The sequence below is a fragment of the Chiloscyllium plagiosum genome, chromosome 23 (genome assembly GCF_004010195.1).
Source record: "Chiloscyllium plagiosum isolate BGI_BamShark_2017 chromosome 23, ASM401019v2, whole genome shotgun sequence".
Classification (NCBI taxonomy): domain Eukaryota; kingdom Metazoa; phylum Chordata; class Chondrichthyes; order Orectolobiformes; family Hemiscylliidae; genus Chiloscyllium; species Chiloscyllium plagiosum.
In genome coordinates this window covers 12,197,761-12,211,240 of record NC_057732.1, presented here as the reverse complement: position 1 = coordinate 12,211,240, position 13,480 = coordinate 12,197,761, and the positions used below count along the sequence as shown (strand labels likewise).

General features: G+C 43.1%; 1 protein-coding gene across 3 annotated transcripts in view; it reads left to right on the top strand.

The window, feature by feature from the left end:
- Positions 1–13,480, top strand: part of ptpro (protein tyrosine phosphatase receptor type O) — a 171,309-nt gene that overhangs the window by 115,763 nt on the left and 42,066 nt on the right. For all 3 annotated transcript variants that reach the window (XM_043713540.1, XM_043713539.1, XM_043713538.1), the window contains 3 exons: positions 2,184–2,295; positions 5,588–5,739; positions 11,156–11,276. In XM_043713540.1, the coding sequence (XP_043569475.1) occupies positions 2,184–2,295; positions 5,588–5,739; positions 11,156–11,276 (385 nt within the window). The remainder of the gene's footprint in view (positions 1–2,183; positions 2,296–5,587; positions 5,740–11,155; positions 11,277–13,480) is intronic.

Below are 13,480 nucleotides of genomic sequence, written 5' to 3'. Positions count from 1 at the left end.
GCACCTAGCTTCACTTCTTTGAACCTGACCCGATGTCCAAATAAGTTTTTTCAAGGACTCTTCTCAAGGGTACTTTATAATGTTCAGGACTACTTTTTGGTTTTTGGGGGCTCCTTTTACATTCTCACAAACCCACTTATTTGATGATCAGGACACACGGCAACAATATCTATTATATCTGAGTTGAGTGGAGTGGCACAGCGGTTACCACTGCTGCCTCACAGTGCCAGGAACCCAGGCTCAATTCCAGTATTGGGCATCTGTCTGTTGGACGTTCTTCCCGTGTCAATGTGGGTTTGCTCCGGGTGCCCAAGTTTCATCCCACAGTCCAAAGATGTGCAAATGAGGTGGACTGGCCATGCTTAAAAAAATTTAAAAATTGCCTTGTAGTGTCCAGGTTATGTTGGTTCACCATGGTTAAAAACCTCAAATGGAGTTATGGGGTGGGGGGTGGATCTGGGTGGGATGTTCTTTGTAAGGTCAGTGCAGATTCAATGGGCTGAACGGCCTCTTTTTGCACTGTAGGGATTCTTTGATTCTATGTTTGGAGTTCATAGATTCGCACAAAAGCAGAATGAGAAGAGTTCATCAATGCCTTCTGTTATCAACACTCTATTAAACTTAAAGCCACAACACAAGGAAAGCATTAATATCTCAGACATCACAGTATTTAAATTGTCACAAGACAAGAGGAAAAGGTTAGCATTTTTTTTTAAATCTGACGGATGCTTTTATACAAAATCCATCACCCTGAACACAGCTTCTACAGCTAGTGAGATCACAGCTAATGTGTTTATTGCTGATACGCAACTCTGGAACATTTTAACCAGATAGTTACTACTCCATTTACTGCACCTCGGATCACAAAACTGCAAAGTAATTTAACAATTGACAGTGTTGATTTCTAAAGAATTCACTATGTCCCTCCTCAAGCTGTTGCTCCTGGTCTCATGCAGCCTTAAGTCAGAGATTACATGTTCATTTTCAAGCAATTCAGTATTCACAGTGAATTTAAGTTTTCCTTGCTCCCAGGTACTTGGATCAACCATTGACAGGTTCCATTCTTTACTCCCTCCTTTGCAGTGTCCTCCTCTCCACGCGCCTTCCCCTATAAGAGACAGTAGAGTCTAGACCACACCATCAGAAATCAACAAGGCCCATAGCCAGGCTAACAGCCATTCCCAAGGCCAGGAGCTGTGCTGAGAACCATCCATGAGGCCAGAGCCACACCGATAGCAATCCAAGCAACTCTCTCATTGCAGCCCCTACCTTCCAATCACAGAGCAGTTCTCTCCCATGTTTGATGCTGCAAGATTGACAACGTGAGAGAGAAGCTACTTGTGATTGGAGCAGCTCCACACAGATTCTTTCTCTCTCAAATATGGGGACAGCCTTGTTCTGATTGGTCACTTAAGGCATGGGCTACCATCCCTCTACTGGGTATTGGGATGGAAGACGTAGTGGAGATAGTGAGGACTGCAGATGCTGGAAAGTCAGAGTTGATAAAGTGTTGAGTTGTAAAAAGCACAGCAGGTCAAGCAGCATCAGAGGAGCAGGAGAGTGGGTGTTTCAGGTTGGAACCTCCCGTCAGCACCTTCCATGCTGAATAAACAGGTGAACCAGTCCACTGATTAGGACCATGGCTAGAAAGGGACAGGTAGTCAAGGAGGTAGATTATCCTACAATCAAGGAAATAAAGTGTGTTTCATCTAGAGTTCAAATTGCATGCAGTTGAGGTTAGGAATGCTAGTTTATGAATTCACTACTGTATATATTTAAAACATACATTTCTTTCTTCTGATGTAGAACTGCCTGACTCTCCCTGCAACATTCCTTGCAGCCAGCATAATCAACCGTTTACAGTGTTAGGTTCTCTTGTTAAACTAAGTTGTTTTGCTGCAGTGTTTCGTCAGCACAAATTGACTTTAGCGTGATTGACAGATAAGGGACACAGTTTCTAAAAAGCAAGCTTTTAAAACACGTGTTGGCTGCAGCACGATTTGATCACCAACACTTTAAGTGCTGTTTGTATGACGCGATTCGTGTATAGTCCACAGAGGAATGTGACTATCACGCTGTAGAACAAATGCATATCACACTTGGCCAAAATTTCACTATGATGCTATGCACAATGTTAATTTTATTTTAAAAGAAGGCTTTTTGCCATTGTGTTTCATTGTCAGACTGTGACTAACTTGCAACCAGCCTCACGTTATGAGTTTCGTGTCACGATGGTGTCTTGGGGAGAGCCTGAAATGAGTTGCTGTGACCGATCTTTAATGAGCTACATAACAGGTAAGCTGAGAGTGCTTTACAGTTTCTTGTAGTGCAACAGGGGTGTGCAAGGCTGTTTTACACAATCCCATCCCTTTAGTTTGTTTCCATGCTCATCCATTGAATGGAAAATACTTCCAATGTTTTAAGTTGGACATGTTTTTAGTTCCAGATATCTCTTAGATTTTTCCACAAGTTACATGTTTTTATTTTAAACTTCAGTTTTGAGTTGTCTTTATGATTTTGTGAAACCATGCATTAAATCCAAAAATTGATTTTGACTTTACGAGCCTGAAACCTGTAACTGATGCTTTTTCCTTTAAACAGTGTTTGAAGGCACATCCCAGTGCCTTGGGATTCCTGTCAAAGGTAGCTGCTCATATGCATCACTGTACCATTAACATTCCAGCGCTGCTGAAATAGCAAGCTGTCTGTAAAGCCACAGCAAGAACATGAACACTTGGTATTGAAGAGCATGCGGAATCATAGAATCACTACAGCATGAACGCAGGCCTTTCGGCTCATTGAGTCCAAAGCAACCCTCTGAAGCACTTCCCACCCAGACCGAACCCCTAGCCTCTCCCTGTTACCCTGCATTTCCCATGGCCAATTCATCTAGCCTGCACATCCCTGGACACTATGGGCAATTTAGCATGGCCAATCCACCCAACCTGTACATCTTTGGACTGTCACCAATAGGCTTCAGCATCAATCTGCAAATCGATCCAACAAAGGCCAGTGATCGGCAGTAGGCAGGAGTACCAGTGGGTGCCATATCTTACACCACTGGCAAAACATCATTGTCAGTCACCTGGGTACTCAGCTGGCTGCTAACAAGCCAATAAACATAACCACTAGGTCACTAGCTATGGAAGGAATATGCATCCATTCCACTCATCCATTTCGTAACCTTATTCTGGTTGCCACTTCGGATGGACAACTTTTCTTGCAGCTGAAAAAACATGACTTTGTGCTTGGCTATCCATGTGGGAGATGTCACATTGCAATTCTCTACCACTGCTGCATTTCACTCAAGAATGTTACTTTAGCTCCCTACCTGCCGTATGTCCATGAGCTTAGTATTCATCAGTCCTTTTGTTTCAACCTCTGATTTAAAACCCCTCCTCAGAATAATAGTGAATTTTTTATTCATTCATCACTAGCCAGGCTAGCATTTATTGCCCATAGGGAAGTTAAGAGTCAACCATATTACCATTGGTCTGGAGTCACATGTAGGCCAGACTGGGTAATGATGGCAGTTTCCATCTCTAAAGGACATTAGTGAACCAAGTGGGGTTTTCCTGACAATCAGCAATGGATTCAAGGTCATTATTAGATTCTTGGAGTGGGATTCGAACCCGGGTGCCTCGAATATTACCTGGGTCTCTGGATTAACAGTCCAGTGATAATACCATGAGGATATCACCTCCCAAACATTCCAAAATTTGGGATAAGCTTGCAGGATGACTTGTTTAGTTTTGCAGAGATGTTTCCATGACGTGAATTAAATACATGAAATGGTTGCTGAGAAAGAACAAGGCATTGAATGTTCCACTGGGTGTAATGGGAACTTGGACCCTGGATAAACTCCAGACCAAACTCATTCTCCATTGATTGTCTCAGCTCCAGCCATTTAATTTCTGTTAGGTTACTAATTGGCTGGAAAAGATACCCCTCTGTCACTACCAGGGGAGAGGTCCTGCCTCAGAGAGCTGCCTGTTAGCCAATCAATTTGTTGGTAGCTTTCCGATGCCAAGAGCATCAGTGATAGACGGTGACCACTGCTATGGCTGTGGGGAGTCCCAGAAGCAAGAGAGTTATGCTGGAGCTGGACAGTGAGCTAAGTCTAGGGTCACATCAGACTGGCAGTCCAGCACGTGTGGCAAATAGGGTGGGGACTATTGTGGGAGGGGTAATGTGAATGGGAGGGGGAAGGAGCAGTCACCAATGGACACAGAGACACCCACTTCCAGATGTCCATCCACTAGTCAATGAGGTTTCACCAGGCATGTCAGACACTTTGCACTGGCCTACCCCCAATGCAGGGGGAGGCTTCTAAGTGACCATTTAATGGCTGCTTAAGGCCCTCAATTGGCTCACAGTGGGGTTGGGTAGGCACATGGGGCACAGTTGGCATATTGCTCAATCTTCCATCAACCCTCAACCCAACCTGCCCACTTTCCTCCCCACCACGATTACCACCACCTGATAACCAGGAAGCCATAAAGTTCAACTCATAAACCCGAAGGGCAGTTGCCTTCAGATTCTGCTGCTAACGCAGTCCCACAATCTTATTGCAAACACAAACTAGACACAAACATTTGGTATTGAAGAGCATGTCACCGAAGAGTTTGGAGTATCAATCTGCACATGCAGTCTAACATTTTCAGATATTTCGCAGTAAGTCTTTATTGGATAAAAACTGGATGTTCACATTGGATCAAGTGAATCTAAAATTTGTATCTGTGTAGAATTCAGCAATGCATCTTGTGGACAATTGACCATTAACAGAAAACAGGTTCTTGATTGCCACCACTGACAACACACTTGCCAGAAAATGCTAGCAGCTTTACAGAGTATGACGATGAACGTTGACAGTTTTGTTACAATCATAAACGTGGGCCATTGTGTTTGCATTTCTATCAAAATGTATACATAAGGATATGAAGGTCTATGCACATGTTTACCAAGATCCCATCTTAATGAGCATTTTAGTTTGAACTTAGCAGAATTCTACATGTGGTAATGTAAGTTAGGATCAATGCAGCAAGCTGTCCACATATTGGGTTAAAGCTTCCAAGGTTGCTCCAACTTAATCAAAATTTGACACTGAAATACATTGGACCAAAGTTTTGTTTGAAATGATAAATTTTAAGGAGTGTGTTAAAGGAGTAAAATGTTATTCCAGAGCTTGTTGCCTTGGCAGCTGGAGATGCAGCCAATGGTAGAGCAATAACAACTAGAGATGTGCAGGACATGCAGAGATGGTTCAAGGTTTTGGAGGTTATTGAGATCGGGAGGGAAAATATCTCAGAGGGATTTGAAAATGAGCATCGATATTTTAAATCAAGGAGTCACTTAACTGTGTATCTAGATTAGGTCTGAGAATAGAGATGTCTTGTGGCAAACAGACTGGGTGCCAAGTGGGGCCCCAAGGAGCAGAGGTTGGATGATGTCACCTTTATAAAGAGTAAATGATAGTAAAGCAGTGTTGGACTAGTAAAGTCTCTTGATGACATGTGTGAATAATAATCCATTAATCTGTTCACATTTGCCTTTCTGAAGAGTTCTGTTTGCTTTGCCGTTTGAATAGCACCACTAGCTCCGAAGATTACTTGGCTGGAGTATTCTAAGAACCTACTCTCTGTTAGCTGGACCTACGGGGACATTACAACTGAAGCATCCAATTCAACCTTACCTTATTGGCTTGTTGTAGCAGTTGGACAAAGAATTATTAAAAAGAGTGTAAGTATATTCTTTTATGCTTGTTCTAATGTGCGGGTAAATCAAAGTGAATTTAACTCTTTAAAGAACCTCCCATCTCAAACAATTGGAATGTCATTCCTCCTTTTGCCATGTGATGGATCAGTTAGGTGGCAGAGCTCAGATTTTCCTACAGTTTGCATAATATGAGGAAATATTTCTTAGTTCATATCTTAGAGTAAGGAACAAAACTTAAAGGCAAGTGCAGACAGACACAAACATTGAATGAACTCTGTGATATTACAGCTCTGATGGTAGAGGTGCATGAACAATCATAACCCACTAGTCTACTGGTTAATTTGTTTCTTTGTATTTGTTATCGGGAACAAATAAAAACAGATTTTTACCATGTTTCTTCAATAAACTCAAAATTAACTTCTTTATTCAAACAAACTTTTTATTTGTACAAGTCACATAACTAAGTAGCAACAAAGCTATATTCAGAATCAAACTTATATCCCTTAATTCAAAACAGATACATTCACACACACCGGGATAATAAAACTCTACCGAGGTGCTATGGTACTTGTAAAGAAAGAAAATTGGGGAAAAAAACCTGAAGAAACCAAGCCTTCATGTTCAATTCAAAACTGATTTTCTGAAAAAAACTTCTCTCAGTCTGTTGACTTTCTGTCATCAAGATTTCAATGCTAACAGTTGTAGACTTGATAAGATGTTCAAATCAGATTTCCAATCAAATGAGAATTAGTTAGAGGTCCTGATTCTTAATTTTACCAGTCTGTTCAGGCAAGAAGTTAGCTAAACAAAACTCATACTTTGGAGAACATGGTAGCTACTTTGTAGCTGTTCTAGTGTTATTAAGAAGAGTCGGAGACCATCCTTCCCAGCTTGGAGATCTTTCTTCTGATGCCTAAGACTGTTGCTAGACAACCTTCAGCACATGGTCCCCTTCCACCAGTGTATCTTGTAATTAAAGTTTTGCTTCTCCAAAACTACTTGACATTTCAATTGGAGACAGCTTTTGACCTTGCTTTCTCCCTGACCAGTGAGTCTCACTAAACTCCTAGATATGGACAGAAGAAAAACACATGACAAAATATGGTGGCACTGGTGGGATCCACCTGGAAAGGCACGGCAGGTCAAGATCAACAGTTGGAAAAGAGAAAAAAAATTTAAAATAGCATTTCTTTGTTGAAGAGGTCATCACTGTAGCAGTCAGAGGAGCCATCTCGCTAAATGGCTGGTTTAAGGAAAAACATTTCTGAACCAAAAACCCCTGTAGAGAAACTATTCAAATTCTATGACTCAATCGTTGGGCTGTGTTCACAATTCTCTGTAGCAAATATTGTAAATACAAGTAATCTAACCAATCCTTTGACGATGCTTTGATGTGGAGGTGTTGGTGTTGGACTGGGATGGACAAAGTTAAAAATCAGACAACACCAGTACAACGCATTTATTAGGAAGGACAAGCTTTTGGAGAGCTGCTTCTTCGTCACAACCTCGTGTTGTGTGAGTCTGAACTTTGAGCATGCTTGTAACTGTTAATCAATGGTGATGACAGGGGAGCAAACTTGAGGAGGGAGTGTTCTCATGTCGAGCTTTCAGACCCTGGAGCAACCTTGCAATTATGTGTGGAGCTGCTCAGAAGGTTTAGCTAGCACGGTGTGGGCAGAGTTCAGTTAGGGTGAAACTAGAGGCACATTTATTATTCACTTGTTGAGTTTGAGCAGTAAGGAGCAACAGTGGCCTCTGCAACAAAAGACAGTCACACATTGCCCACCAACGCAGAGGTGCAGTCCCAGGGACAGGGAAGGTCAGAGGATGGCATAGTGTCAATGTCACTGGGCTAGTAATCCAATGCACCAGTCTAATGTTGGAGGGACATGAGTTTGAATCCTATCATGGCCCCATGATGAAGTTTGAATTTAATTAAATGTGGTGACTATGCAATTGCTGTTGATTGTTGTAAAAGCCTCACTGGTTCACTAAAGTCCTGGAGGGAAGGAAATCTGCCCTACATGTGACTCCAGGCCTACAGCAGTGTGTTGGCATCTGAGTTGGCATCTCAGTTGGCATCTGACATTGCCCACCAAGCTGTATCAGCATAGATGACACTGCAAAACTGTCTTTAAAAAAAAAAGGATTGAAATGGGATGGACCACCTGTAATTGACTAGACACAGGAAATGACAATGGCAAACACGGTCCCGTCAACCCTGCTCAGTCCTCCATATCACCATCAAGTCAAGCGACAATCTGATACAGTCAAACTTACAGAATCATACCTTATAGACAATGTCCCTGACATCCATCCCTTGGTATGTCCTATTCAACTGGTAGAATTGACCCACCAGAAATGGTAGCACTGTAGCATATGTTGACCTGAGAGTCTTCAATTTTGATTCTGGACACCATTGGATTACATGGTCAAAATGAGTGAGGAAACCTCCAGTTCACTACCACATATTACCCATTCCCCTGGCTGACAAAACAGTACTCCGACTTGTCTTAGGAAGCAACAGGAAACACTGAGTGACAAGTGCACAGAGTATGCTCTGTCTTCAATTCCATCACCAAGAGTGGCTCAGTATTGCCAATACTGACCAAGCTGGTTAGGTCGTAAAGGACACTGCTGCTAAACTGGATCTGTGGCAAGTAGTAACAGAACCAACAAAAGGGCAAAATGTACTTGACCTCTTCCTCACCAACCTACATGTTCCAGTTGTCTCTGTTTATGGCAGTATCGATAAGAGTAACCACCGCACAGTGCTTGTGGAAACAAAATCCTGCCTTCACATGGAGAATAACCACCATCGCAGTGTGTAGCACTATCACCATGGTAAATGGGCAGACTCTGAATAGATCCAGCAACTATCTGTGAGGTTCTGTGGCCATCAACAGCAGTTGAATCATGGCCCAATACAATGTGCAACCTCATGGCCTGGCATATCCCCCACTCAAGCCAGAGGATCAAGCCCTCCTGTAGTCCGAAATGAAGAGTGCAGGAAGGCTTGAACAGTACCAGGCATAACTAAAACAGAGATGACTACCTGGAGAAGTTACAATCCAGGACTACTTACATGCCAACCAGTGGAAGCAGCAAGTGATAAACAAGTCCAATGGATCACAATTAAACCGTGTAATCTGTGCCATCCATTCATAAAGGGTGGTAGACAAGTAAACAACTAAAAAAGAATTTGCTCCACAAATATCCCCATTCTAAGTGATAGGGGAGCCCAGCTCATCAGTGCAAAAGACAAGATCGATGTTCATGTAGAAGTGACCAAGATGATCCATCTTGGTCTCCACCAGAGAACCCCAGTGTGACAGATGCTGGTTTACAAGCAATTCATTTCACTCCATTACATGTCAAAAAACATGTGAACCACGGACTGTCAAAGGAAACGGGCCTTGCGAAAGGCAGAGAGGGGTTGGGAGGGGGAGATGTTCTTGATTGTGAGGTATATTTGTAATTGGAGAGAAGTGTTTGATGATAATGCATCGGATGTGGAGACTGGTGGGGTGATAGGTGCGTAGAAAGGGGGTTGGGTTTAGAGCAGTGGAACGGGAAATGGAGGTGGTGCAGCGGAGGGCTGTCTGGATGATGGAGGGAAGAAAAGCACGTTGTTCAAAATAGTTGAATGTCTGGGGTGCTCGCGGCTGGAATGTCTCCTCGTCCGAGCAGATGCAGTGGAGGGTGGAGAAATTAGGAGAATGGGATGGAGCACTTGCAGGAGACTGTGTGGGTGGAGGTGTAGTCCAGGTAGTTATGGAAGTCTGTTGGTTTGTAGTAGATGTTTGTCTGGAGACTCTTGCCAGAAATGGAAATGGTGAGGTCAAGAAAGGGGAGGAGGGTGTACAAGATGGACCAAGTGAATTTGAGGGCGGGGTGGAAGTTGTGGGCGAAGTTGATGAACTGCTCCAGTTCAGCCTGGGTGCAGAACGCTGCAATGATGCAGTCATTGATATAACGGCGGAAGAGTTGTGGCACAGTGCCTGTGTACCTACTGTGAAGAGGGACTGTTCAATATAACCGACAAAGGAGCAGGTGTAGCTGGGGCCCATCCGTGGGCAACATTCAAGAGGCACTTAGATGATTACATGAATAGGGAGGGAATAGAAGAATATGGACCGAACAAGGGCAGCAGGTTTGCTTTTTAGTTTAGTTAGGCCATGATTGTCAGCACAGGCTTGGAGGGCCAAAGGGCCTCTTGCTGTACACTACTTCTCTTTTGTTCTTTTTCTTTGTTCTTTATCAGTCTATTCTCGATCACCAACATTATCATTGAAGGGGCTATCAACATCTGCTTAGCAGTAACCCGTTCACTGATGTTCAGTTTGGGCTCTGCCCGGGCCACTCAGCTCCTGACCTCATTCCAACCATGGTCCAAACATGAACGAAAAAGCTGAACAGCAGAGTTGAGGTGAGAGTGACATCAAGGCAGTGTTTGACTGAGTTTGACAACGAGGATCCCGAGTGAGGGTGCATGCTTTTATTGTGGTGGGTTTGAGTGGAGACATGAAAAATGAATGATTTGGAGATGGTTTATAGAGCACAATGTTGGAGGGGAATGGGGAAGTTGGCAACATCATGGCATTAACTGAGACTCCCGATTTTTGTCAATCTGGGCTCCACTGCAGAAGAAACCAGATTTCTAGAATTTAGGTGGGCCCTGACCAGTTCAATGGGAAATGCATATTCCAAAGTTTTGAAGAAAAGGTGAAGATGCAGTGAAGTCAAAAGACTGAGCATTCTTTGAGAAGTAGGTGACAATAGTGCTTATTAAAGAGAATGGGACATGACATAGAATGGGGGCAGGGTGACGGAAAGTGAAATCACTGAGCAAGTTACAAATTGTGGGAGATTGGGGTTGATGAGAGTTGTGATGAGAAGGAATCAAGGGCAGAGCTATATGTTCCAGGATTGTAATTTGTTTGAAGATGATTGGGAGCAAGACCATTGAGTGTGAACTGTGAGAAGTTGATTAAGTAGATAGGTAATAGGAAGGACTGGGAATGATAGATGTGAATGTCCAGAGTTACAGTTTACAAAGTGTTAGGTAATCATCTGCAGGATTGAATTAAAGAATTTAGCACCATCCAGAGACCAATTTAATATCGTAGGAAGGAGAAGGGATGATTGAAACTCAATTTTGAGAAAGCATAGATATTACTTGTCTTGCACCTCCCGTGCCTATATCCACCAAGTTATCTACCTTCTTTCAACTCAAGTTTATTAAAATGTTTAAACAACCCAAACTATCAAATGACTCATCCCTGGAGCCTAGTCACAACTCCCACTGGCCTCAGAGCCATCTCATTCCTTTCACAGTCACAAGATCAATGTGAGGCTCCAGGGAGGTTGGGAAGACTGGACTTTGCCACTTGGTAATTTGGAGGTTCTGTATCTAATAGCAATCTATTGCTCCATACAGGTGCCTCATAGCACAATGACAACTTTGCTTCGATTGCCTCCTGGAGACATCTATAACCTAACTGTGGTAGCCTACACAGAAGGGAGCAGCAACTCCTCTGCACCGCGTATCATCCAACTCCGTAAGTAGCTCATTTCCATTTACCAACCGAGTAGAAGGTGTCTTGAGGGCATTGTTCTCATAATCCTGATGTAATGTTTGACTGCAGTAACGTTGCTTCATTGTTTAACAAGTGTACAATGCTTGAAAACCATAAAAGCTTAACCCAGCCATGTCACGGTGTAGCTGGAATAAGGAGTGTGTGGATTCCACAGGATCTAAAGCCTCCCATGATCAAAATGATCAAATCCATGCAATGTCCAAAACAAATTTAGTGAAGGAGTTTAAGTTGAGCTCTGTTTCACAGACTGTGTAAAGCCAGGGACAAATCCGACACAAACTAAAGTTGAACTGTAAAATAGAAAATTATCTGTTATCCTCAGAATATGAATGAGTCAATAGATATGATAAAGCAGTTTTGGTTTTGGTGTATGGAGGAGTTCCAGTTTATTACACTCCATCTGTGGAATTTGATTCAAGTCTGACTAATAAACTGGAGTGGAGACTGCTCCTGATTTGGACCAATTTTTGTGTAGTTCATGTAAAGTTATCCTAAAGTTGGAAAAGAGGCAGAGATACTGACCATCAGTCACTTAGGGTTGTAGTGTGTCAGAGCCAGGTCGGGTCAGGAAATCTGGTTGTTAAGTTAAATTAAGGTGAATGCACCAGGACCACTTGCTTGGCTGATACTGAACTAACCAAATGGGCCGTTGTCCCTGCTTGATGACCACAGCGTTACCGGCCAGGGATGGTAACTCAATAAGAGGTTCTTATGTAGGCAGAGGCTATAGTCCTCTGGCACCAAGCTGACAGGGGCCTGGTATATTGCATTAGCCACAGGACTGCTGTTTGGTGGAAGTGCTGGAAATGGATGACAATGATAAAGGGAAGAAGGAGAGTAGATGGCAGTGAAAGTGGAGAGTGGGAATAATGACAGTTTGAGGAGAAAGGAACAAATTATGGCAATAAAGGGAAATGAGAATCAGACCTTGGTTCTCACCTTGGTGGGAGAACGGAGGATGCAGATATGAACTTCGAGATATTGCAAGCCTCTGTGTGTGTAAAGTTGGGGGCAGGAGTGGAAGAAGAGCATCAATTTAATGTGGTTAAGGGGTGGGAGAAAACGACAAATTCCATTTAGGAGTGCTGGCGCAGTGGATAATTCTATAAGAATGCAAAGCGTGGAGTCCGGGGTGTTTGATAACTAAGACTAGAAGAATCAGACTGGGACAGTGTGAAGGGGGTGTGGTGGATATGTGAGAGTGAATGTTGATGTATCCATGGAGAATAATGGGCTAGTGTATTAAAATCCAAGTGTTACTTCCGCTTTCCTCCTTTATGTTTACTATAAGATCTAATAGGCATTGACTAGAGCTTGCTTCAGCCAGAATGAATCATTTAATGACGGATTTAAAACTACTTCTGGAAAGTTTAGCTCTGGAAAAATCTCAAATTACCCCATTTTCTACCAGTACATCAGCACTTATGTGTCTTCAGCCCTTCATGTATCCCAGTTCCTTTATTCTCCAGCGTTAGTAATGGCATATTGAGTATACCAACATCTTAAGATGCAAAGCCCCTGTATGATACTTGTTCTGACATGTTAGGGCTATTCTTCAGTTGTCAGGTTCTTTGCCTGTAAAGTTGACGTGCGTGATTGGTACGACCACAGATTTTCCATGTGGCAGATACATTCCCAGTGCTTTACGCCAGGACCTGGCTTTGGGCCATTTGTTTGGTTTAAGAGCCAACTCAATGGATGAGCATCAAAACAATTAAGATTCTGGGCATCTGGAATTTTAACGTACAACTGCAGGATGTATAAAAAGGTGCCTGAAGTTGCAGGAAGGAAAAGAGGTGACGCCCAGTAAAGAAGATCTCAGCATTTCTTTAGAATTGTGGAGTTACAGAGATCTCTTCAAGAGGGCAAAGAGGAGGCAACAGAAAGAGTTTGGCCTTGGTATCTTTTGGCGATGGATGCTGCTGAGCTGATTCAATCAGGCTTCAATGAGTGGGTCAGGATAGCACAGACAACCTAACCATACTATGGCAGGAGATCTCTAGGTAGGGGTAGCTACAGGGCGGAGATGGGTACTGCAGATGCTGGAGATTAGAGTCAAGGTTAGAGTGGTACTTGAAAAGCACAGCAGGTCAGGCAGCACCCGAGGAGCAGGAAAGTTGACGTTTCGGGAAAAAGCTCTTCATCCGAATTAGCTACAGCGGCAG